The 22928-nt window shown below is 68.1% G+C and overlaps 3 protein-coding genes across 3 annotated transcripts; 2 read left to right on the top strand and 1 right to left on the bottom strand.

Moving 5' to 3' along the window:
• Positions 1–3966: 3966 nt before the first annotated feature.
• Positions 3967–17193, top strand: SV2A (synaptic vesicle glycoprotein 2A). The gene is given in 14 exon segments (XM_040618537.1): positions 3967–4524; positions 7601–8310; positions 8312–8348; positions 11178–11358; positions 11453–11604; positions 11686–11819; positions 12893–12982; positions 13189–13299; positions 13397–13485; positions 14781–14945; positions 15035–15168; positions 15253–15456; positions 15691–15850; positions 17003–17193. Coding segments are annotated over 13 exon segments (2184 nt in total). The 5' UTR covers positions 3967–4524; positions 7601–7767; the 3' UTR covers positions 17187–17193.
• Positions 17194–17589: 396 nt separating this feature from the next.
• On the top strand, positions 17590–18666 carry LOC121099615. The gene is made up of 2 exons (XM_040618789.1): positions 17590–17938; positions 17993–18666. Exons 1-2 carry the CDS (start codon positions 17590–17592, stop codon positions 18664–18666), a joined length of 1023 nt encoding a protein of 340 aa, XP_040474723.1.
• Positions 18667–19314: 648 nt separating this feature from the next.
• Positions 19315–22871, bottom strand: BOLA1 (bolA family member 1). Its single transcript, XM_040577977.1, is given in 4 exon segments — positions 19315–20148; positions 20151–20493; positions 21133–21325; positions 22862–22871. Coding segments are annotated over 4 exon segments (627 nt in total). The 3' UTR covers positions 19315–20067.
• Positions 22872–22928: the final 57 nt, after the last annotated feature.

Raw genomic sequence — 22928 nt, forward strand, 5'->3', positions numbered from 1 at the left:
TGGGGAGGGGGGGGGTTGGCTTTCTGCGTGTGAGGCTTTAAATCCAGGTGATTTAAAGGGAGGGGGAAAAAAATCAAAGTGCTTCCAGATATTTGGCCACCTGTTATGGGGGGTTTTTTAGTTTTTTTTTTGTTTGTTGGGTTTTTTTGTGTGTGTGCGCGTGGCTTTATGTGGGATAGGAATGGGGACCGCAGTGCTTTAAGGCTGCTGTGGCTCTTCAGTGCGCGGCAGAGGAGAAGCCGCCTTGCTTTCAGCTTTGATTTTACCCTTTGCTGGTTTATTTCTGTTTTGTTTTACCATCCTAGGGCTAAACCTGACCTTTAGCTCCCATCTCTTGTTCACCCTTGCGGGCCAGAGAGGAAGAGTGGTGCCGTGCTTCCCCTTTCATCGTGGCGGGGTGGTTTGGTAAGTGAGAGCTGGAGAAATTCGGAGCCTGGTTGGGGGGGGGAAAAGAGCACAGCTGGTCTCTGAGCTTCATTTCTCCTCTGCCCCTGTTGCCTTTGGCACGTGAGTGGCTGCTGAAGCCTCTGAGTTGAGCTGGGAGAGCTCTTGCTTCACCTGCTCTGTAATTAGATTTTATCAGAGGCTGTAATAAAAGTAACGCCTGGGCTGCCCTTAGCTTTTACCGCAGATGTAGATCCTCGTGCTTGGACACAGATCCCTGCTCACGTCCAGCTGTCCCGGGGACCGCTGGAGGAGGCGTGGGGCTTGCTGTGCTGTCAGCAGTTCCCAGGGCTGCTCCTGGAAAGCCTCTGCGGGGCTGGGGGGTGTGCAGGAAGGAGACAACTTCTATTTTAATAGCTAAAAAAATAACGTGGTTGTGGGGGGCTGATCCTGACCGGACTGAGCACCCCCTGCTCCCACTGAAACGGGGGGTATCCCTGCGCTCAGCCTGACCTTAACCCCAGATGCAGAGCTGCAGTGCAGGTTTATTTAGGGGACGCCGGAGTCCAGAGGAGGAAATATAACTTGCACAGGGTCTTCCGGCAGCCCTGGAGGCGCGGGGTGCTCAGCGAACCTCTCTGATTTCATTAACTCGCCCACAGGCCTCGGCTCTCTCTGGCTGAGCCATTCCAGAGCCCGGCACAACCGCACGGCTTCAGTTTCCGTGTCCCGCCCCCCCCCCGCCCCAGGACCGTGCCGGATTGTGCCCAGCCTGGAGCCGTCCCGCTGTGGGGTAGGGGGGTGGCGGGGAAGCAGGGGTCCCCGCTCCCCCCGTGCCGGCTGAGGGATGGAGTGCCGGGGCGAAGCCGTGGCACCGTTTGGCTCCCGTTTTTCCACTTGGGCTAGGAGGAAAAACGAGAAACGGCTTCCCAGCTGGTGCTTGAAGGAGCAGAGCTGGAGCGGGAGGAGAAAACGGGGCTCAGGTGTAAACGAGCAGTAAATTGGTGCTGGTTAAGAGGCCAGAAGCTGCGAGGGGCTCGGCTGCCGGCTCCCCAGCAGACAGCAGCTGGGCTGGAGGTGGCTTTTCTTAAGAGCTGCCTGGTGAGCGCCTTGTAAAACATCCCTGATGTTCGTGCTGATCTTCCCGAGCGCTGGGCTGGGGTTTGCCTTCCTCCGGTGCCGGCGCTTTGCCGCGTTTACACCTGGATGCTCGGCGCACTCGCCTTCCCTTGGGGGGGGGGGGGGGGGTCAGACCCCCTGTTGCAGGTGATGGGTGTAGGGGAGGACTCAACGTGGCAGAGAAAAGTGTTCCTGAAGCCGAACAAACCGTAAAGCAGCACGAGTGCTGCAGGGTTTTAATTTGTGGTGACTGGGGAGCCGGGCTGGATTCTTGGGGAGCATCAGCATCGGCGTTCGGGTGCTGCAGCTGCGCGGGGAGCAGGCGGCGGAAGCTTTGGGTGCCAAGATGTGAGCGAAGTCAGACAGTCCCGTGCAAAATCCGCCATCGCCACAGCAATTAAAAGCATTCCTGGAGTGGAAATAATGACGCCAAGGGAGAGGCAAATTGCCATCCATCGATCCGGCGGGGGGGAGGCGTGCGAGGAGCGAGGTGTCTCGGTCTCCACGGGGCTGGGTGACCTTGTTAGGAGCTGGGCTGGAGCTGGGGGGACGCGTGCTGCCCCCCAAGCTGCGACGAGGGGGGACTGTTTGCCACGTCGAGGTGGATCGAGCCCCTGCTGAAGGTGTCGGCGCTGGGAGGCTGAGCTACACAAGCCCCTTCTCCTGCCCCGGATGGTGTCGGACCCTCCGAGCGAGCCCGGAGCCCGCGGTGAGGCGTCGAGGTTGGGCTGCGCTGCCTCCTCCTTCATCCCAGCGTCTGGATCCGCAGCGGGGCTGAGCATCACCCGCCTCCCCCGTCCTGCCTGCATCCCGCTGGTCCCTGGATGCTTTTCTCCGCGGGGGCTCCTGCCCCAGGACCATCGCTGCCCTTCAGTGCCGTTCGGTGTTCGGCTTTGGATTTCATTTCACAGCAGCCTCAGCCTGGCGCTCCGGTTAAGGCTTCGGAAAGCGTCTGCGGGGCGGGGGGGTGTGCAGGAAGGAGGCAACTTCTATTTTAATAGCAAAAAAAAAAAAAAAAGATGCCTTTTCTCCCTGCAGTGGGCTGGCAGGGTGGGGAACGCAGGCAGGGACGGGCTGCGGGGGGAGCGGCAGGATCGGTGACCCCCTCCCCCGGTCGTTCACTGCCAGAATTTGGGGGTGAATCCAGCTTGGATTGCTGGGGGGGCAGATGGAGGCGTGGGAGGGGGGGTTATCCCTGGCCCTGAGATCCGAGATGCTTTGAAATCTCGAGTGTCCAAGGAAGCCGGTGTCCGTCGTGTCCCCCCCAGTATGTCACCGGCGAGCCCCCCCGGTGGCATTTCTGTGCTTTCTGCCCCAGGGGGCAGCTGGGCTCCCTGCCGTGGCTGCAACCACCCCCACCCCCACCCCGGTTTTGTCCCCTCACCCCTGGTTTTATCCCGTCACCTCTGGTTTTTAGGCCCTGGCAAATGTGACATGAGTGGGGGCCCTGGGGACAGGAAAGAGCCGTGTGTGTCCCCCCCCTCCCCCCCCCCCAGTCCCTGCTGATGCGCGTTAAAGCCTTGAGCCCCGGGGTGCTGGGCCGCGGAGGCAGAAGGGAAGGGGACGCGGAGCTCCGCCGGTGGCAGTGTGGCACATGAGTCACAGCTTGACGGGGCTCAGCACCCCCGAGGAAGCGGCGCTCAGCACCCGGCGATGCTCCGCGCCGGGGCTCCTTGGGCGCGTGATCAGAGCATCCCCCGGGGAGCCCCGCGGCGGGGGGCACCCAGCCCCCCACGCAGGGTGAGTGCAGGGTGGGCTTTGCAGCCCCTCGGCCCAGACCCTCCTCCGGACCCCGGCAGCTCGGCTCCGTTCCCCCTTTTGGGGTTATTTCGAGCAGAATCTCAATTATTCCGCAGCGTCCAGTTGCCTGAATTCCTCGCTGTGCTGGTACCACTGGTGTGGACTGGTCCAGGAGCTGAAGTCCTGCCGCCGTGTCACTCCGGGCACTCGTTCCTGCCCTCGCTGGATGGATCGTGCGGCTTTGGGGCCGGCAGTTGAGACCGGCTCAACTCATTGCATGTGGGATGCAAGAAAAGGGGGCTCAGGGAGGGTCCTGCCCGTGGGGGTGCTCAGCGTGGGCCCCCCCCCCCCCCCCCCCCAGCTCCGAACTCTGCTGGGGTGCCGGGAATGCCCTGTGCCCCCCCAGCATGGGGCTGGGCTGGAGCACCCGGGGTGCTGAGCCCCCACCGTGGGTGGGTGACACGGGGTGAATCGGGGTCGGTCTGGGGACCCCGCGCCTCGGTTCGCCTCCCTACCGTAACCGCAGTCCTCCTTGCACTGCCCCCCCCCCCCCCAAAAAAAAAAAAAAAGATGTCGGAGGTGTTTGTGCCCTGTCACAACAGCAGGGCTGGGTCCGGCCAGCCCAGGCGGTGACGGTTTGACCCCCCCAAAAAAAATCCCCCCCCCAAAAAAAATAACCAACCCCAATTCCCCCCCGAGGAGGCCGTGACTCAGATTTGCCAGGCTGCGTTCCCATCCGCCGCGCTGCCTGCGGCTGCGGTGGGCGGCAGGAGCGGAGGGTGCCAAATCTTCACCGCTTCGCCTTGACGCTGCCACGGCGAGGGAAAACCGGGGGGGGGCGGCTGCTCGTGTCCCCCCGTTAGCCACCGTGTCCCCCCCGTTAGCCACCGTCGCCTCCGCAGCCGCCCTCGCGGGTTCAGCCCAGCAGCTCCGGCACGGGAACCCCCATTCCCAAGGGAGCTCCCCGCAGGCGTGGGCAACCCGGGGCGGGGGGCTCACCCTCCCTTTGGCTTGGCTAATAAGCCAAGGCGAGGGGCGAGCCCCCCATCATCCTGGCAGCCCCCCCTCGGCTGGGTGTTTGCTGTAGCTCAGCCCTCCCCGCCGCCTCCCTTCCCTGGGCTGTTGCAATGGACTCTCCCAATGCTCAGCGTGTGTGGCGGATGCTGCGGCGCTAACGCTGGGTCTGGTACCCGTGAGCTATTTTCTTGCCGTATCCCTGCCGGAGCATCCTTCCCCGCAGACGCCGAGAGGAAGGCTGGAACGGAGCGAGGGCTGAACCAGGTAAGGAAAGAAATGGCTTTTCCATGGCTGAACCCCCTCCTCTCCCCGCTGCTTTTAATTAGCATCCTCGCAGCCGCCCGTCTGATGGATCAGGGGTTCGGCTTCTCCTTGCCACTTGGTGTGGCCATTTTGTCCTGGAGAACCTTGCCTCCAGCCTTGCTCCGGCTTTTCGTGTGCGCGTTGAGCAGCCTCCTGTCATCCCTCCCGCGCCTCGTCGTACGGCCGGGGAGTCTCTGCCGATGGGGATTGGGATTTCGTCGCGGGGATGGATGTTTATGGTGGTGGTACCCAGCGGGTTTTGGGGAGGGGGGGAGCACCGCAGCTCTCCGGGGGTGGCAAAGGGGGGTGGGGGGGGTGGGAAGATGACCTTGGCCACCAGCGATTTAAAACTCTGCTCCCTTGTCGCCATGTTCTTGCTGCTCTGCAAAAAAGGCCGGGGGCTGCGGGGAGGGGGGGACGCGGAGCCGGGTGAGCCCCAAGGTGGGACCTCCCGGGGGGGGTCGGGGTGTGCAGCGAGGCAGGGCTGCGTCCATCGCCGGCGCCGTGCGGGTGCGTGGCAGGACGGAACGGGGCCAGAGTCCAGTAACCTTGTCTAGGGCTGGCGGTGACGGCTCCGGCCATCACCAGGACAGGGCCGGCGGGCTGTTCTTAGGACCAGAAGAGCATTTTTAGGACACACACACCCCCACCAGCCCCCTCCCCAGGTTTTGCATTTAGGGTGGCTCCGCGCTCTGCCATTTCTGGCTTCCTGATGAAATCAACCCCCTGATCTCAAAGCGTCCCCGGCTGACGCGGGGCCGGGGCTCCAGGCTCCCCGGGGGGTGGGAGCAGCCTCTCTGTGTGTCCCCCCCAAGCTGTGACCTTGCTCCCCAGCCCATCATCTTCCTCAGCAAGTATCGGGCCCCCCCCGCTCCCCTCGGCCGGTTCCCCGTACGTCACGGTCGGTCTAATGGTATCGGCGCGGCCGCAGCGGGAGGCACCGCAGGAGCCCCGGAGTGAGATGACCTTGGCCATGAGTTGGCTCCTTCCAGGGATGCTGGGGGGGGGGTCTCACCCAAGGAGGGGACAGGGGGCTCCCCGGGGTGGGCACAGGGCTGGGGTCCTCCCTGGCTGGCAGCGGGTAAACAAATGATTTTAGGTTAAAGCACCTGCTGGTTTCGTTGAGCAATGGAGGGGGTCCCCGCCGTGCCGCAGCATCGCCCCCCCGGCCCTGCTGCCTGTGGGGTGCTGCCCCGGGGGGCGTGCTGCTGGCACCCCCGCTATTTCCGAAGGGCTAATTTTAGCTCCCCCCCCCTCATCATGCCCTGTCCCCTCGCTCGGTGGGGGGGGACACGGTGCCGGCTGCGTCCCTCTCCTGCGGCTCAGCTCCCGCCTCGCTGGGATAAAAATAGGGTATTTTTGAGGGGGGGGGGTCACGGCGACCCCCACAGCAGGGTCAGCAGCGCCTGTGCCCGCTGCCCGGCCGGGGGTCCGCGGGTCCATCCCTGTCACAAGCGCTGCTGGGCTCTGCAAGGCTGGGGGGGGGGGGGCGCAGCCCACCCTGGGGGGCGGCCCTTGGAAGGGGGGACGCTGGGCTGGGGGCAGGGGGGGTACGGAACGGCCGGGGGGGTGGGGACAGGGGGGGTGCCACCCGCCGGTTGGAGCGTCTGGGGTGTATCCAGATGCCCACCTCTGGGGTGCCAGACCCCAGGGGTGCTGGGGTGCCCCCAGCACCCCCCAGCCCTGCCCGGGGCGGCTCCTCCTGCCGCCAGCGGCTCTTGGCAGACGCCGCCGCAGCCAAATCCCTTCTGGAAGCCTCCGGGGGAGCGTGTCCTGCCACACGTGGTCCCTGGCGCCCACCCTGCCACCGCAGCCAGCCCTGGGACCCCTCCAAGGGACCCCTGTCCCAAACCCACCTCCTTGAGCCCCCCGAGCTCTGGCTCTGCCCTGGGAGGCTTTGGGGACCCCGGTGCCCTTGGGGGGCTGGTCCCCTCGCCATCCTGCCGGTGCCCGTGCTGCTCCATCCCCCATTCCCGGGGAAATGGGGGGTCTTCGGGCCAGGCTTGCTGCTGGCCTTGGTTTTGGTGGTGGCTTGCAATCCTGGGGGGGGGGGGCTGGGGATGCCTGGGGGGCTGTCACGTCCCCCATGTCCCCCCGGCTCCCTTGTCCCCTGTCCCTTCGGGGTACAGACACAGAAAGGCCAAGTGCGGGTGGCAGCCCAGCCTGGGGGTGCTGTGGGGGGACCCCCTCCCACCAGTGATGAGCAGGGGTGGCACTGGGGACCTGCCACCCTTGGGGTCACCCTGTACCCTGCTGGGGTCAGCTGAGCCCACCGGGGGGGCAGGGAGGGGCTGGGGGACCCCCCTGCTCCCTGTTGGGGTCCGTCACTGCTGGGATCCCCACCATGGGTCCCAGCTGGGGGGCACTGCGGACCCCCCACCCCCAGGGGACACAGGGGACCCTGGGTGGGCAGGGGGGGCTGGTGGCCTTGCGGTGGCAGGGGAGATGTGGGGCGACCCCCTCGTCTTTCAGCTCATCGTGTTTGTCTGTGCGGATCCATCCTCCCGCTCGCCGTATGGAACCTGGGGGTGCTGCACTCCCTTCCCCTGCAGATTAATTTATTTCGGGATTTATTTAGGAAGCGCCCGGTGGGGTTTGGGTTCCAGCGGGCAGCTGGGGAAGGGAGGCAGAGGGAGGCAAGGGAGCACCAGAGCTCGTGCTCAGCCCCGTTATTAGACATCAGAGAATCCACCCTAAGGTCAACGGGTGCCTGAATCCTGATGAGATGCGGGCAGCCGTGGGAGCTCTGATCCTCCAAGCGAGGGCAGAGGGAACCTGAGGGGGGCGGGGGGGGGCACAGAGCTGGCGGCCCCCCGGCCCAGCCCCACGGTGGTCCCTGCCCTGGGCTGAGCCCCGGCCACCCCGCCAGGGGGTGGGTGCACCCCGAGACCCTCCTGCTCCCATCCAGGGTGGGGGGAAAGTGCCGCAGGTGCGTGGGGGGGGGGGGGGGGGGGGGGGGCGGGGGACCTGGAGCGGAGGTGAGACACGGGTCCTCCCCCCCCTCAACCAGCTCCTGCTTGTGTCTGGGGCTCCTCAGGTCCAGGCCGGCGCCGGGGGTCCTCCCGCGTCCCCCTCCCCTCCAGGTGCCACGCGGATGGGTAGCGCCATCGCCCGTCTCCCCGCATCCCACCGCGGTGACTGGGCGTGAGGGCACAGCCCCCCCCCCCGACGCAGAGACCCCCCCCAGCCCATCCCGGCGGCACCATGGACGAGAGCTTCCGAGACCGGACGGCGTTCATCCGGGGCGCCAAGGACATCGCCAAGGAGGTGAAGAAACACGCGGCCAAGAAGGTGAGCAAGGGCATGGACCGCGTGCAGGACGAGTACACCAAGCGCTCCTACTCCCGCTTCGAGGAAGAGGAGGACGATGAAGATTACGCACCCCAGGACGGCTACTACCGGGGGGGCGAGGGGGCCAACGAAGAGGAAGGGGCTTCCAGCGACGCCACCGAGGGGCACGACGAGGAGGATGAGATCTACGAGGGCGAGTACCAGGGCATCCCCCGGCAAGACTCGATGAAAACGGGGGAGCGCCTGGGGGTCCAGGCGGCCGGCGGCGCCTTCGACGACAGCGAGGGGCAGCGGCGCAAGGACAAGGAGGAGCTGGCGCAGCAGTACGAGCTCATCCTGCAGGAGTGCGGCCACGGCCGCTTCCAGTGGACCCTCTACTTCGTCCTGGGACTGGCCCTCATGGCCGACGGCGTGGAGGTCTTCGTGGTGGGCTTCGTCCTGCCCAGCGCCGAGAAGGGACATGTGCCTCTCCGACTCCAACAAGGGAATGCTGGGTGAGGAGGGGCGGGGGTAGGGCGGGATGGGGGGGGGATGTGGAGGTAGGGGGGAGCCCCCGGGGGATGTGGGGAGGGTGAGGGGATGGGTGGAAACGGGGGAGATGGGGTGCGTGAGCATGTGGGGAGATGGGGGACCTGACGGGAGGGGCTGCGGGGGGGGAGACATGGGATATGGGGGGACATGGGGGGCACTGGGATGTGGGGGACACCAGTAGATAAGGGGACATGGAGGGGCATGAGCAGATAAGGGGATATGGGGGGGACATGGGGGGGCACTGGGATGTGGGGGGCCATGAGCAGATGGGGGACATGGGGGCAACACGGAGGGGCACTGGGGTGTGGGGGACATGGGGGGGCATGGAGGGGCATGAGTGGATAAAGGCATATGGGGGGGACATGGGGGGCACTGGGATGTGGGGGACATGGGGGGACACAAGCAGACGGGGGACATGGGGGTCACTGGGATGTGGGGGACATGGGGGGACACAAGCAGACGGGGGACATGGGGGGCACTGGGATGTGGGGGACATGGGGGGACACAAGCAGACGGGGGACATGGGGGGCACTGGGATGTGGGGGCCCAGGGGGAGGTGAGGGGACACGGAGGGCACAGGGGACACGAGCAGGTGGGGGATATGGGGGGACACGAGCAGGTGAGGGGCTGGGGGGGCACGCGGGGTATGGGGGGGACACAGGGAGATGAGGAAGGATGTGGGGGACACGGGGGGCTCAGGGAGCTGGGGGGCTGCGGGGGACCCTGGCACATGGGGAGGTGCAGGACAGAGGCAGATGTGGGGGATGGGGGATATGGGGGGCGGGGGGGGTACAGGATTACAGGGGGGCACAGGGGATGTGGGAGCACGTGTGGGGCACAATGCAGGGGGGCACGCAGGGACGTGGGGGGGGCACCCAGGATATGGGGGGGGAGCATGGAGATGCAGAGTGAGATGTGGGGAGAAGACCCCCCCAGGCAGAGGGCTCCCAGCATCCTCCCCCACACTGGTCCCCACCTGAGCAGTCCGGGGGGGGGGGGGGGGGAAGGGGCAGGTGTGGGGGGGGGGCTGCGCAGGCCGCGCGGTGACTCACAACCCCCCCCCCCCCCCCCCCCGGCTTATCTCCCCGCTGCAGCCGCGCAGGGGGGCGGGGGGCTGCGGCAGAGCCCCCCCCCAGCTCCTGCCTGGGGCTGATAAGGGGCTGACGAGAGGCGGGTTTGGGGGGGGCTGCGGGCGGCTGCGTTGGCCGCACTGCGGCGTGCACCCCCCTTCTCCGTGGGGCCCGCTGCAGCCCCCCCACCCCCCAGCCCAGGTGTGTCCCACACCCCCCCACACCCCCCGAGACCTGGCAATCTCAGGGCAGGAGTAGGGTCTAGTTTTGGGGTTATGGGGTCTGGATGTGGGGGTACAGGGTCTGGGTGTGGGGTGCAGGGTCTGGGTGTGGGGTGCAGGGTCTGGATGTGGGGGTACAGGGTCTGGGTGTGGGGTGCAGGGGTCTGGCTGTGGGGGTGCGGGGTCTGGGTGTGGGGTGCAGGGTCTGGATGTGGGGGGCAGGGTCTGGATGTGGGGGTGCAGGGTCTGGATGTGGGGTACGGGGTCTGGATGTGGGGGGCAGGGTCTGGGTGTGGGGTGCAGGGTCTGGGTGTGGGGTGCAGGGTCTGCATGTGGGGTGCAGGGTCTGGGTGTGGGGTGCAGGGTCTGCATGTGGGGTGCAGGGTCTGCATGTGGGGTGCAGGGTCTGGGTGTGGGGTGCGGGGTCTGGGTGTGGGGAGCAGGGTCTGGGTGTGGGGTACAGGGTCTAGATGTGGGGTGCAGGGTCTGGATGTGGGGTACAGGGTCTGGCTGTGGGGTGCGGGGTCTGGGTGTGGGGTGCAGGGTCTGGATGTGGGGTGCGGGGTCTGGCTGTGGGGTGCAGGATCTGGATGTGGGGTGCGGGGTCTGGATGTGGGGGGCAGGGTCTGGATGTGGGGTGCGGGGTCTGGGTGTGGGGTGCGGGGTCTGGATGTGGGGTGCAGGGTCTGGGTGTGGGGTGCGGGGTCTGGGTGTGGGGGGCAGGGTCTGGGTGTGGGGTGCGGGGTCTGGGTGTGGGGGGCAGGGTCTGGATGTGGGGGTGCAGGTTCTGGGTGTGGGGGCAGGGTCTGGGTGTGGGGGCAGGGTCTGGCTGTGGGGTGCGGGGTCTGGGTGTGGGGTGCAGGGTCTGGGTGTGGGGTGCGGGGTCTGGGTGTGGGGGGGCAGGGTCTGGGTGTGGGGGGCAGGGTCTGGATGTGGGGGTGCAGGTTCTGGGTGTGGGGTGCGGGGTCTGGGTGTGGGGTGCGGGGTCTGGGTGTGGGGTGCGGGGTCTGGCTGTGGGGGGCAGGGTCTGGATGTGGGGGTGCAGGTTCTGGGTGTGGGGTGCGGGGTCTGGGTGTGGGGTGCAGGGTCTGGATGTGGGGTGCAGGGTCTGGGTGTGGGGTGCGGGGTCTGGATGTGGGGTGCGGGGTCTGGGTGTGGGGTGCAGGGTCTGGATGTGGGGTGCAGGGTCTGGGTGTGGGGTGCGGGGTCTGGGTGTGGGGTGCAGGGTCTGGGTGTGGGGTGCAGGGTCTGGGTGTGGGGTGCGGGGTCTGGGTGTGGGGTGCAGGAGCTGGCTGGGGCTGGGGGTGTCTCTGCCCCCCGGCCCATCGCCCCCGCGCAGAGCAGGGGGACACCCCCCAGCTGTGGGGGGGTGGGGTGGAGGGCTGTCCCCCCTCCCTGCACGCTGTGCTCAGCTGGCGGGGCCCCCTCCCCCCCCCCAGCGGGTGCCGGGGGGTGCAGGTCCCTGGGTCCCCCAGGACTGATGTCGCCGTGTCCCCCCCAGGGCTCATCGTGTACCTGGGCATGATGGTGGGCGCCTTCCTGTGGGGCGGGCTGGCCGACCGCCTGGGCCGACGGCAGTGCCTCCTCATCTCCCTCTCCGCCAACAGCGTCTTCGCCTTCTTCTCCTCCTTCGTCCAAGGCTACGGCACCTTCCTCTTCTGCCGCCTCCTCTCGGGCGTGGGGTAAGGGGGGCACCCCAGACCCCCGACTTGGGGGGCGGTGGGGCTGGCGGGGTGGGCAGTGACACCGCCGTGCCCTCCGTCTGTCCCCCCCCAGCATCGGCGGCTCCATCCCCATCGTCTTCTCCTACTTCTCCGAGTTCCTGGCGCAGGAGAAGCGCGGGGAGCACCTGAGCTGGCTCTGCATGTTCTGGATGATCGGGGGCATCTACGCCTCCGCCATGGCGTGGGCCATCATCCCCCACTACGGTAAGACCCCCCGTTGGGGGGGGGTGCGGGGGAGCTTGGGAGGGCTCAGCACCATCCCCGTGTCCTCTCCTGGCTCCCCAGGCTGGAGCTTCCAGATGGGCTCGGCGTACCAGTTCCACAGCTGGAGGGTCTTCGTCCTGGTCTGCGCCTTCCCCTCCGTCTTCGCCATCGCGGCGCTCACCACCATGCCCGAGAGCCCCCGCTTCTTCCTGGAGGTGAGAGGAGCTGTGGGGCGTGCGGCGGGGGGGGAGCTGGGGGCACGGGCAGGGACCCCACATGGGCGGTGGAACCCAGACAAGGGCCCCCAGGTGGGTGGTGGGACCCTGAGCGGGTGATGGAGATGAGAGACCCAAGCAGGGACCCCAGGTGGGTGGTGGGACGCAGGCAAGGGCCCCCAACAGGGTGGTGGGACCCTAACTGGGTGATGGAGATGGGAGACCCAAGCAGGGACCCCACGTGGGTGGTGGGACGCAGGCAAAGACCCCCAGGTGGGTGGCGGGACCCTGAGCGGGTGATGGAGATGGGGGACCCAAGCAGGGACCCCACGTGGGTGGTAGGACACAGGCAAGGGCCCCCAACAGGGTGGTGGGACCCTGAGCGGGTGATGGAGATGGGAGACCCAAGCAGGGACCCCACGTGGGTGGTGGGACACAGACAAAGACCTCCAGGTGGGTGGTGGGACACAGGCAAGGGCCTCCAGGTGGGTGGTGGGACCCTGAGTGGGTGATGGAGATGGGGGACCCAAGCAGGGACCCCACATGGGCGGTGGAACCCAGACAAGGGCCCCCAGGTGGGTGGTGGGACCCTGAGTGGGTGATGGAGATGGGAGACCCAAGCAGGGACCCCACGTGGGTGGTGGGACACAGGCAAAGACCCCCAGGTGGGTGGTGGGACCTGGACAGGGTTCCCGAGTTGGGTGGTGGCGATGGAGGGACCCACACAGGGATCTCCAAGCGGGTGATGGAGATGGGGGGACCCGGGCAGGGACCCCATGTGGGTGGTAGGACACAGGCAAGGGCCCCCAACAGGGTGGTGGGACCCTGAGTGGGTGATGGAGATGGGGGACCCAAGCAGGGACCCCGTGTGGGTGGTGGGACACAGGCAAAGACCCCCAGGTGGGTGGTGGGACCTGGACAGGGTTCCCGAGTTGGGTGGTGGCGATGGAGGGACCCACACAGGGATCCCCAGGTGGGTGACGGAGATGGGGGGACCCGGGCAGGGACCCCCAGGCGGGCGGTGGGCCGGGGGCAGGATTGGTGCCGGGCTGAGCGTGGGCTGTGCCTTGCAGAACGGCAAGCACGATGAGGCCTGGATGGTGCTGAAGCAGGTCCACGACACCAACATGCGGGCCAAGGGCCACCCCGAGAGGGTCTTCTCGGTAAGGTCCCCACTCCCCGGGGCTGAGCCACCACCGGGCCCCCCCAGCAGCGGGGGACAACACATCCCACCCCTGGGAACAGCCCCCGGCGCGGGGCAGCGCTGCTGGGGCGGGTGGGGAAACTGAGGCACGAGGTGGGGATGGGTCTCACCTGGCCCAGCGCCCCCCAGTTGTCCCCCCTCCCCCACCGCCGTGCCGCCCCGCAGGTCACCCACATCAAGACCATCAAGCGGGAGGACGAACTCATCGAGATCCAGTCGGACACCGGCACGTGGTACCGGCGCTGGCTGGTCCGGTTCCTCAACCTCTCGCAGCAGGTGAGGTGGGACCCTGCCCCGGGGGGGGGTCCGGCCCCCCCGTGTCCCCCACCCCGTGTCACCTCTCGTGCCCACGTCCCCCCCCCTCCCACCGTAGGTCTGGAGCAACTTCCAGCAGTGCTTCGCGCCCGAGTACCGCCGCGTCACGCTGATGATGATGGCCGTGTGGTTCACCATGTCCTTCAGGTGGGGGGGGGCACCCAGGAGGGCACGGGGACGGGGGGCAGCGCTGGGGGACGGGGGCGCAGCACTGGGATGGGTGGGCAGCACTGGGATGGGCGGGCAGCACTGGGATGGGGTGGGCAGCACTGGGATGGGTGGGCAGCACTGGGATGGGTGGGCAGCACTGGGATGGAATGGATGGCACTGGGATGGGTGGGCAGCACTGGGATGGGTGTGCAGCGCTGGAGGGGTGGGCAGCACTGTGATGGGGTGGATGGCACTGGGATAGGGTGGGCAGCACTGGGGTGGGACTGGGATGGGGTGGGCAGCACTGGGATGGCACTGGGATGGGATGGGCAGCACTGGGATGGGATGGACAGCACTGGGATGGGATGGGATGGGATGGGCAGCACTGGGGTGGGGTGGCACTGGGATGGGATGGGCAGCACTGGGATGGCACTGGGATGGCATGGACATCACTGGGATGGGATGGGATGGGGTGGGGTGGCACTGGGATGGGGTGGGCAGCACTGGGATGACACTGGGATGGGGTGGGCAGCACTGGGATGGGTAGGCAGCACTGGGATGACACTGGGATGGGGGGGGGCAGCACTGGGATGGGTGGGCAGCACTGGGATGACACTGGGATGGGTGGGCAGCACTGGGATGGGATGGGCAGCACTGGGATGACACTGGGATGGGGTGGGCAGCACTGGGATGGGTGGGCAGCACTGGGATGGCACTGGGATGGGTGGGCAGCACTGGGATGGCATGGACATCACTGGGATGGGATGGGATGGGATGGGATGGGATGGGGTGGGATGGGATGGGATGGGATGGGATGGGATGGGATGGGGTGGGCAGCACTGGGGTGGGGTGGCACTGGGATGGGGTGGGCAGCACTGGGATGACATTGGGTTGGGGTGGGCAGCACTGGGATGGGTAGGCAGCACTGGGATGACACTGGGATGGGGTGGGCAGCACTGGGATGGGGTGGGCAGCACTGGGATGGGTGGGCAGCACTGGGATTACACTGGGATGGGATGGGCAGCACTGGGATGGGTGGGCAGCACTGGGATGGCACTGGGATGGGATGGGCAGCACTGGGATGACACTGGGATGGGGTGGGCAGCACTGGGATGTGTGGGCAGCACTGGGATGGCACTGGGATGGGATGGGCAGCACTGGAATGACACTGGGATGGGGTGACTGGGATGGCACTGGGGTGGGAGTCACTGGGATGGCATTGGGCTGGGACTGGCAGCACTGGGCTGGGACGGGCGTCGCGGTACCCGGGCTGAGCCCCCCGCTCCCCACAGCTACTACGGGCTGACGGTCTGGTTCCCGGACATGATAAAGCACCTGCAGAACATCGAGTACGCCTCGCGCACCAAGCTCTTCACCCACGAGACCGTCCGGCACTTCACCTTCAACTTCACCCTGGAGAACCAGATCCACCGCGGCGGCGAGTACTTCAACGACAAGTGTGTCCCGGGGGGTGGGGTGCTGAGGCCGGGCCCAGCTCGTGGCACGGGTGGGGGGTGCTGAGCCGGGTTCTTCCCGACACCCCCAGGTTCATCGGCCTGAAGATGAAGTCGGTGACGTTCGAGGACTCGCTCTTCGAGGAGTGCTACTTCGAGGACATCACCTCCAGCAACACCTTCTTCAAGAACTGCACCTTCATCTCCACCGTCTTCTACAACACAGGTGGGCGCGGGGGGGTGGTCCCATGGAGGGGGGGGGATGGGGCAGGGGGTGACACCCCCCCCCAACCCTTCTGCCTCCCAACAGATCTCTTCGAGTACAAGTTCATCAACAGCAGGGTGGTGAACAGCACCTTCCTGCACAACAAGGAGGGCTGCCAGCTGGACTTCAGCGACGACAACAACGCCTACATGATCTACTTCGTCAGCTTCCTGGGCACCCTGGCCGTCCTGCCCGGGAACATCGTCTCGGCGCTCCTCATGGATAAAATCGGCCGCCTCCGCATGCTGGGTGGGCATCACGGGGGGTGGGGGACACGCCGGGTGGGGGGGGGGGGGTGCCCCAGCAAACGCTCGCCTTCAAGTTGGACCAGGCTCCAGTGGCAGGTGGCCTGTGGCCAAGGGGGGCTGGGTGGCCTAAAGGTCCCAACCCAGGGCAGCCCGTGCCCCCCCCCCCCGCCTCAGTTTCCCTCCCCCAGGCCGTGTCGCCTCCCGGCCCTGACGTGTCCCCCGTGTCCCCTCGCAGCCGGCTCCAGCGTCATGTCCTGCGTCAGCTGCTTCTTCCTCTCCTTCGGCAACAGCGAGTCGGCCATGATCGCCCTGCTCTGCCTCTTCGGCGGCGTCAGCATCGCCTCCTGGAACGCCCTCGACGTGCTCACCGTGGAGCTGTACCCCTCCGACAAGAGGTGCGCCCCGGGGGGCGGTTGGGTGCTGGGGGACCGATGGGGGGGGGCTGGGGGCTGGGTACCACCCCTGGGATGGGGGATGCTGAGGGCCAGATAGGGGGTGCTGGGGGCTGGGTACCACCCCTGGGATGGGGGATGCTGAGGGCCAGATAGGGGGTGCTGGGGGCTGGGTACCACCCCTGGGATGGGGGATGCTGAGGGCCAGATGGGGGGTGCTGGGGGCTGGGTACCACCCCTGGGATGGGGGATGCTGAGGGCCAGATGTGGGGGGCTGGGGGCTGGGTACCACCCCTGGGATGGGGGATGCTGAGGGCCAGATGTGGGGGGCTGGGGGGCCAGATGTGGGGGGGCTGGGGGCTGGGTACCACCCCAGGATGGGGGATGCTGAGGGCCAGATGTGGGGGGCTGGGGGGCTGGGTACCACCCCTGGGATGGGGGATGCTGGGGGCCAGATGTGGGGGGCTGGGGGCCAGATGTGGGGGGCTGGGGGCTGGGTACCACCCCTGGGATGGGGGATGCTGGGGGCCAGATGTGGGGGGCTGGGGGGCTGGGTACTACCCCTGGGATGGGGGATGCTGGGGGCCAGATGTGGGGTGCTGGGGGCTGGGTACCACCCCTGGGATGGGGGATGCTGGGGGCCAGATGTGGGGGGCTGGGGGCTGGGTACCACCCCTGGGATGGGGGATGCTGAGGGCCAGATGTGGGGGGCTGGGGGCTGGGTACCACCCCTGGGATGGGGGATGCTGGGGGCCAGATGTGGGGGGCTGGGTACCACCCCTGGGATGGGGGGATGCTGAGGGCCAGATGTGGGGGGCTGGGGGCTGGGTACCACCCCTGGGATGGGGGGTGCTGAGGGCCAGATGTGGGGGGCTGGGGGCTGGGTACCACCCCAGGATGGGGGATGCTGAGGGCCAGATGTGGGGGGCTGGGGGCTGGGTACCACCCCTGGGATGGGGGATGCTGGGGCTGCAGACCAGGGATGCAGGGACAGATGAGGTCACTTGGGGTCCAGCTCCCGCCATGCCACCCCACTGTCCCCACGGTGCCACCCCGTTGTCCCCACGATGCCACCCTGTTGTCCCCACGATGCCACCCTGCTGTCCCCACCATGCCGCCCCGCTGTCCCGGTGATGCCACCCGCTGTCCCCGCAGGACGACGGCCTTCGGCTTCCTGAACGCGCTGTGCAAGCTGGCGGCGGTGCTGGGCATCAGCATCTTCACGTCCTTCGTGGGCATCACCAAGGCGGTGCCCATCCTGCTGGCCTCGGCCGCGCTGGCGCTCGGCAGCTCCCTCGCCTTGAAACTGCCGGAGACTCGGGGGCAAGTCCTGCAGTGATGGGGGGGCCTGGGGGGTGAGGGACCCCCCCCCCAGCCCTGCCCCCCCGCGCCCCCAGCCCAGCTCCCCTCCCTGCCCCGCCCCCCCCGGGGATTAGTCTCGTTAGACACTGTGAAACGTCTTCTTGGAGCATTTGGGGTCTTTTTCATTTGCACTTGGCCACCCAGACCCCCCCCACCCCCCTCCAAGCCCCCCCCCTCCCCCCCGCCCATTTCTTTTCTCGGTGTCACCCCCTCTGTGAATAGCTGCTCGTTCCTGGGGGGCTGCGGGGGGCTGCAGGTGGGGGGTCGGGGTGCCTCAGCCTTGCAGAGGGGGGGACAGGCCCTGCGCCCCCCACCCCAGCATCCCTGGGGCCAGGGAGGAGGAGGAGGATGAAGGCTCCGTCCTCAGCCCCCCAGCAGGGATGGGGCGGTGGCGGCTCCGTGCCTCAGTTTCCCCATCCGGAAGGACAGGGCAAGGTCGGCAGGTGAAAGGGGAGGGGGTCTCTATCTGCACCCCCCCAAGGAGAATCGGGGGGTGGTGGTGCACCTTGGTGTGCATGGCCTTTTGGGGTGCAAGACCCCCCTTGGGGTGTACAGCACCTGGGCAGGCACAGCACCCTGGGGTGCGCATTAGGGTGCGTGGCTCGGGGGGGTGCAGCATGGCGGGGTGCGCAGCAATTCGGGGTGCGCAGCAATTTGGGGTGTGCAGCAATTCGGGGGGCACATGCTGCATGGCGGGGTGCGCAGCAATTCGGGGTGCAGAGCAATTATTTGGGGTGCGCAGCAATTTGGGGTGTGCAGCAATTCGGGGTGCAGAGCAATTATTTGGGGTGCACAGCACACCGAGGCGCGCTGCATGGCGGGGTGCACAGCCATTGTTCGGGGTGCACAGCAATTTGGGGTGCACAACCCTTCGGAGTGCACCAACCTCCCGCAGCAGAACCCCTCGGGGTTGCACGGCCTTTTGGGGTGCCCAGCACCTTAAAGCACAGCACCCCGTGGGGTGCACAGCACCCTGGGGTGCACAGCGCCTCGCTTTGTGGGGCGTTTCAGGGTGCACGACGCCTCGGGGCGCATGGCACCAGGGGGGTGCAGGGCCTTTTGGGGTGCACGGTGCTTCATCGTGTGCGGCACCCCGGGGTGCTGAGCCCGTCGGCGAGCACAGCACCCCGGGGTGCTGCCGGCCCCTTGCCCCCCAGGGTGCAACAGCCCCCACCCTTTGTTTAATTTTGGGGTGCAGCCGGGCCCCCCCTGTACCAGGCACTGCCCCCCCACAGCTGGGTGCCCCAAGGCATCACCCACGGGTGCTGCCGGCCTTCGTGCGTCCACTTGGGTGCCTGGTGGGGGCTGACCCAGACCCCCCCCCCCCCCCCCCCGCCTTGGATGGGTGGTGGGGGGCACTGCTGCGTTTTGGGGTGCAGTGGGGTGGGGTCTCCCAAAACTGCCATTTATTTTTATTTTTAAGCTCGTTTTTAAAGGTGGTTTTTTTTTTTTCTTAGGGTGCTGGTGCAGGCGGGGGGTGCTCCTTGCACCCCCTCCGCCCCCAACTCCCTTCCCCCATCCCCCCTTTTCCCACACACCCCCCCCCCAGCCCAGAGCACAAAACCACCAGCGGTTTGCAAAGCACAAAGCAGCGCCCAGATACAGCATCCCCCCCCCCCCAAAAAAAGTGGGGTACGGGGTCGTGGGGCTGTGCCCCCCCCCCAAGTCAGTCCCCAGCAAGGGATGGGAAGTGTTGGTCTATGCAAAAGCGCTTTGGAGGCCCCCAGCAGCCCCCCCAACATCATGGGAGCCCCCCAATACTTAGGGCAGCCCCCCCAGCATTGCGAGCAGCCCCCCTATGCGATTGAGCGGTGTGTGCTTCATCTCCTCCTCCTCCTCCTCCTCCTCCCCCCCCACCCCCTTCGGTGTAGCTGGTCCTTTGGGGAGCCCCCCCCCCCCCCCCCCCCGTAGTTCTGTCCGTGCGCAGTCGTGCCGTGCTGTAGTTTTTAGATGTTTGTAAATTAATTAAACAAACAAAAAAACCCACCTAAAAGAAACAAAACCAAAAAAAAAAAAATGTGGAAAAAGCCAAAAAAACCCAAATGGACCCAAAATCATTCAACCCCCCACCCCCACCCCCCCGCGGAAGCATCACCCGGCCGCCGTTTCCAAGCTGCCCCCGAGTGAGCGTTTATTTTTTGGGGTGCAGGAGGGAGAATGCGCCTTCGAAATTAAATGGGGGGGGGGGCACCAACAAAAGCCCCCCCCCAAGGTGGGAGGGGAGGGGGCACCCCCAAGGTGGGAGCAGACAGCAGGGGGAAGAGGTTTTGCAGAGGGAGGGGGGCACCCCCAAACCTACCCCTAAGGTGGGAATAGGGAGGGGGGCACCCCCTAACCCCCTCAAAGTGGGAGGGGGGGGGCACCCCAACCCTCCCCAAGGTAAGGAGCGGGGAGGGGGGGGCACCCCAAAACCCACCAAGGTGGGAGCGGGTGGGGAGGGGGTTGTGCAGAGGACAGGGTGCAGGTGTGTGTGGGGGGCACCCCCAAGGTGGGAGTGGGCGGGGGGGGCACCCCCAAATCCCCCAAGGTAGGGAGCAGGGAGGGGGGCACCCCAAGCCCCCCCAAGGTGGGGGTGGGCAGTAGGGGAGAGGTTGTGCAGAGGATGGGGAGCAGGTGGGGGGGGCACCCCTAACCCCCCCCCCAAGGTGGGAGTGGGCAGAGGGGCACCCCCAAAGCCCCCCAAGGTGGGAGCGGGCAGGGGGGGCTGTGCAGAGGATGGGGTCAGGCTGGGACCCACGGGGTGGCTGGGTGCCATACCAAGGGGGGAGGGGGGGTCACCCCAACTGCCCCCCACCCCCGCAGGGCTCTACCCCCCCCCCCGCAGCATCACGGGGTGGGGGGCTCCCCCAGCGCCGCCATCACTGATCGCGGGGTGCCCCCCGCTCCCCGCCGGCGGGATGCTCCTGCTTAGACCCCCCCAGGCAAGGGGGGCGGGGGGGGGGACGTGGGGGTCCTGCTGCCATTGCTGGGGGGTCCTGGCGACGATGGCGAGGGCGTGCAGGGGGCCGGCCAGCTCGGTGTCCAGCGCCGCGTGGACCAGGCGATGCCGCTGCAGCGGGGGGAGCCCGGCGAAGCGCTCGCTGACCACCACCACCGCGAAGTGGCTCTCGGCACCGGGGGGGCCGCCGTGGCGGGGGCTCTCGTCCAGCACCTGCAGGTGGGTGGGCTGCAGGGCCGCATCCAGCTTGGCGCGGATGGCGCGGGCCAGGGGGGCCCTCAGCCATGGCCTGAGCCCCCCGCGCCCCCGCCCGCCACCAGGGGACCCCGCATCCAGAGAGGGGGGGCTGCGGGGGAGAGAGCGGCGTCGGGGGGGGCAGGATCAGGCCCCATCTGGGGGGGGAGGGGGGGTTGTATGGGAGGGCTGATCAGGCCCCATTTGGGGGGGGGTATGGGGGTGGCAGGATCAGGCCCCGTTTCAGGGGGGGGAGGGGGGGTGTATGGGGGGGGGCTGATCAGTCCCCATTTGGGGGGGGCGGATGGGGGGGCGGATGAGGCTCCCTTTGGGGATGGGGGGCAGGATGAGGCCCTGTTTCGGGGGGGGCGGTTGTAGGGGGGGGCGGATCAGGCCCCATTCGGGAGGGGTATGGGGGGGCAGGATCAGGCCCCGTTTGGGCGGGGGGGGGGGGGGGGGGGGGGGGCGGCCGGATCAGCCCCCGTGGGGGGGTTGCAGGAAGGAAGGGGGGATGCGGGGTGTCCTGGGGGGGCTGAGGGGGGGGCTCAGCAGGTCAGGCACCATTGGGGGGGGGGCGGGGTGGAGGTTCACATGGGGGGTTATGGATGGGGCCGGTATGGGGGATCCTGCAGCACCCCCCCCATGCCCGATGCTCCCCTCCCCACCCCCCACGCCGGTGCGCCCCCCCTCCCCTCCCCCCCCAAATCCCGGTGCCCCCTCCCCGCGCCACTGGGGCGCCCCCGGCCCTCACCCGCGCACCGCCCAGGCCCTGCTCCGCCGCTGAGCACGCTGGGAGATGGAGGCCCCGCCCCCGGGCCGGTCACGTGACGCCGACAGGACTGCAGCTCCCAGGATGCCCCGCGGCCCCTTCCCGCCTCCCGGGGCTCCGGCCGCGTGCGGGGTGCAAGGTCCGGGGAGCGGGTGCGGCGTGGGGGTGCGGGGTGCTGAGTGCGGGGTGGGGGGTGCTGGGTGCGGGGTGCTGAGTGCGGGGTGGGGGTGCTGAGTGCGGGGTGCTGAGTGCGGGATGGGGGTGCTGGGTGCTGGGTGCGGGATGGGGATGCGGGGTGGGGGTGCTGGGTGCGGGGTGCTGAGTGCGGGATCGGGGATGGGGGTGCTGGGTGCGGGATGGGGGTGCAGAACCCGGCCCCATCCCTGTCCCCTCTCCCTGGTGACACAACCCCGGACCCCCCCTCCCCTCTCCCTTGGACCCGACCCCCCCGCGCCCCCCCTTCCTGCCCCCGTTCCCCGTCCTCGGGGGACCCGCCTGGCCCTAAACCCCCGGACTCCAAGCCCCGCCCCTTCTCCCAGGGACTCCGCCCCCATTTAGCCCCGCCCCGCTCCTCTCTGATTGGCCGCAGCCCCCTGCCCACATGCCCTTATATAGCGGCGCGGGGGCTGTCGCTCCCCCACCGGCGCACACGCGTTGCACGCGCGGGTCCGTGCACACACGCGTTGCACACCTGGAGCCACGTGCACCCCCAGGCCCGGTTACACGAAGATCCGTGGGCGGCACCAGCAGCCACACCCCATGCACGGGGGGCACGCGGCGACCACACCCCCCCCGCCCCCCTGGCCCGGGACCCTCCCATGCCTGGCCCCGCCCCCATCTCCACCCCGCCTTCCCCCCCCGGCCCCCCCATCCCCGGCCCAGGACCCCCCTATCCCCGGCCCGGCTCCCGCCCCCCCGGCCCCCCCCCATCCCCGCCCCCACAAGTCCGTCCCAGCCCCCCCCAGCCCCGTCCCGGCCCCCCCATCTCCGCCCCAGACCCCCCCAATCTCCGCCCCGGCCCCCCCATTCCCGCACCCCGGCCCCCCCCCATCTCTGTCCCGGCCCCCTCCATCCCCACACCCGCCGTCCCCCCCCCCCCATCTCCGCCCCAGCCCCCCCCCCCCATCCCCGCCCCGGGGAGCCGCCCCCCCCCGCGGGGAGGAGAATGAACTTTTCTCTTCCCCCTCCCCCTCCCGCGGCGCCCCTCCCCCTGGCGGCCGCAGTCCTTCCCGGCCCGCAGCCCCTCCGCACGCTGCCGGGCCGCCGCGTCCCGCCGGGGGGGGGCCGTCCGAGGGGGCCCTGCCTCCGCACGGGGGCTTCTCCCCAGCCCGGGGCTCCCCCCTTCACCCCTGGACCCCCACCCATCCCGGACCCACCCCTGCATTCCACGTCCCATCTCTATTCCCGGACACCCCCTCCCTCCATCCCGGACATCGCTGCCCCCCCTCCATCCCGGACCCCCCCTCTCCATCCCGGGTCTCCTTTCCCCTCCCTCCACCCCGGACTCCCGGACCCCCATTTCCATACCGGACCCTTATTTCCATCCCGGGTCTCCTTTCCCCTCCCTCAATCCCGGACCCCCCTCTCCATCCCAGACCCCCATTTCCATCCCGGACCCCCCCCCTCTCCATCCCGGGTCTCCTTTCCCCTCCCTCCATCCCAGACCCCCCCTTTCCATCCCGGATCTCCTTCCCCCCCCTTCACCACATACCCCCATCCATCCCCGACCCCCCCCCCCCCCCCGCCTCCATCCCAGGTCTCCATCCCGAACTCCCCCC

The sequence above is a fragment of the Falco naumanni genome, chromosome 20 (assembly GCF_017639655.2).
Source record: "Falco naumanni isolate bFalNau1 chromosome 20, bFalNau1.pat, whole genome shotgun sequence".
NCBI lineage: Eukaryota > Metazoa > Chordata > Aves > Falconiformes > Falconidae > Falco > Falco naumanni.

Bases quoted from the DNA above. Each gene is read 5' to 3' on its own strand.
- LOC121099615 (XM_040618789.1), top strand. From the start codon at position 17,590: ATGGGGCGGTGGCGGCTCCGTGCCTCAGTTTCCCCATCCGGAAGGACA. The intron at 17,939-17,992 runs TTGGGGTGCGCA...CAGAGCAATTAT, and splicing joins TCGGGGTGCAGAGCAATTAT to TTGGGGTGCACAGCACACCG.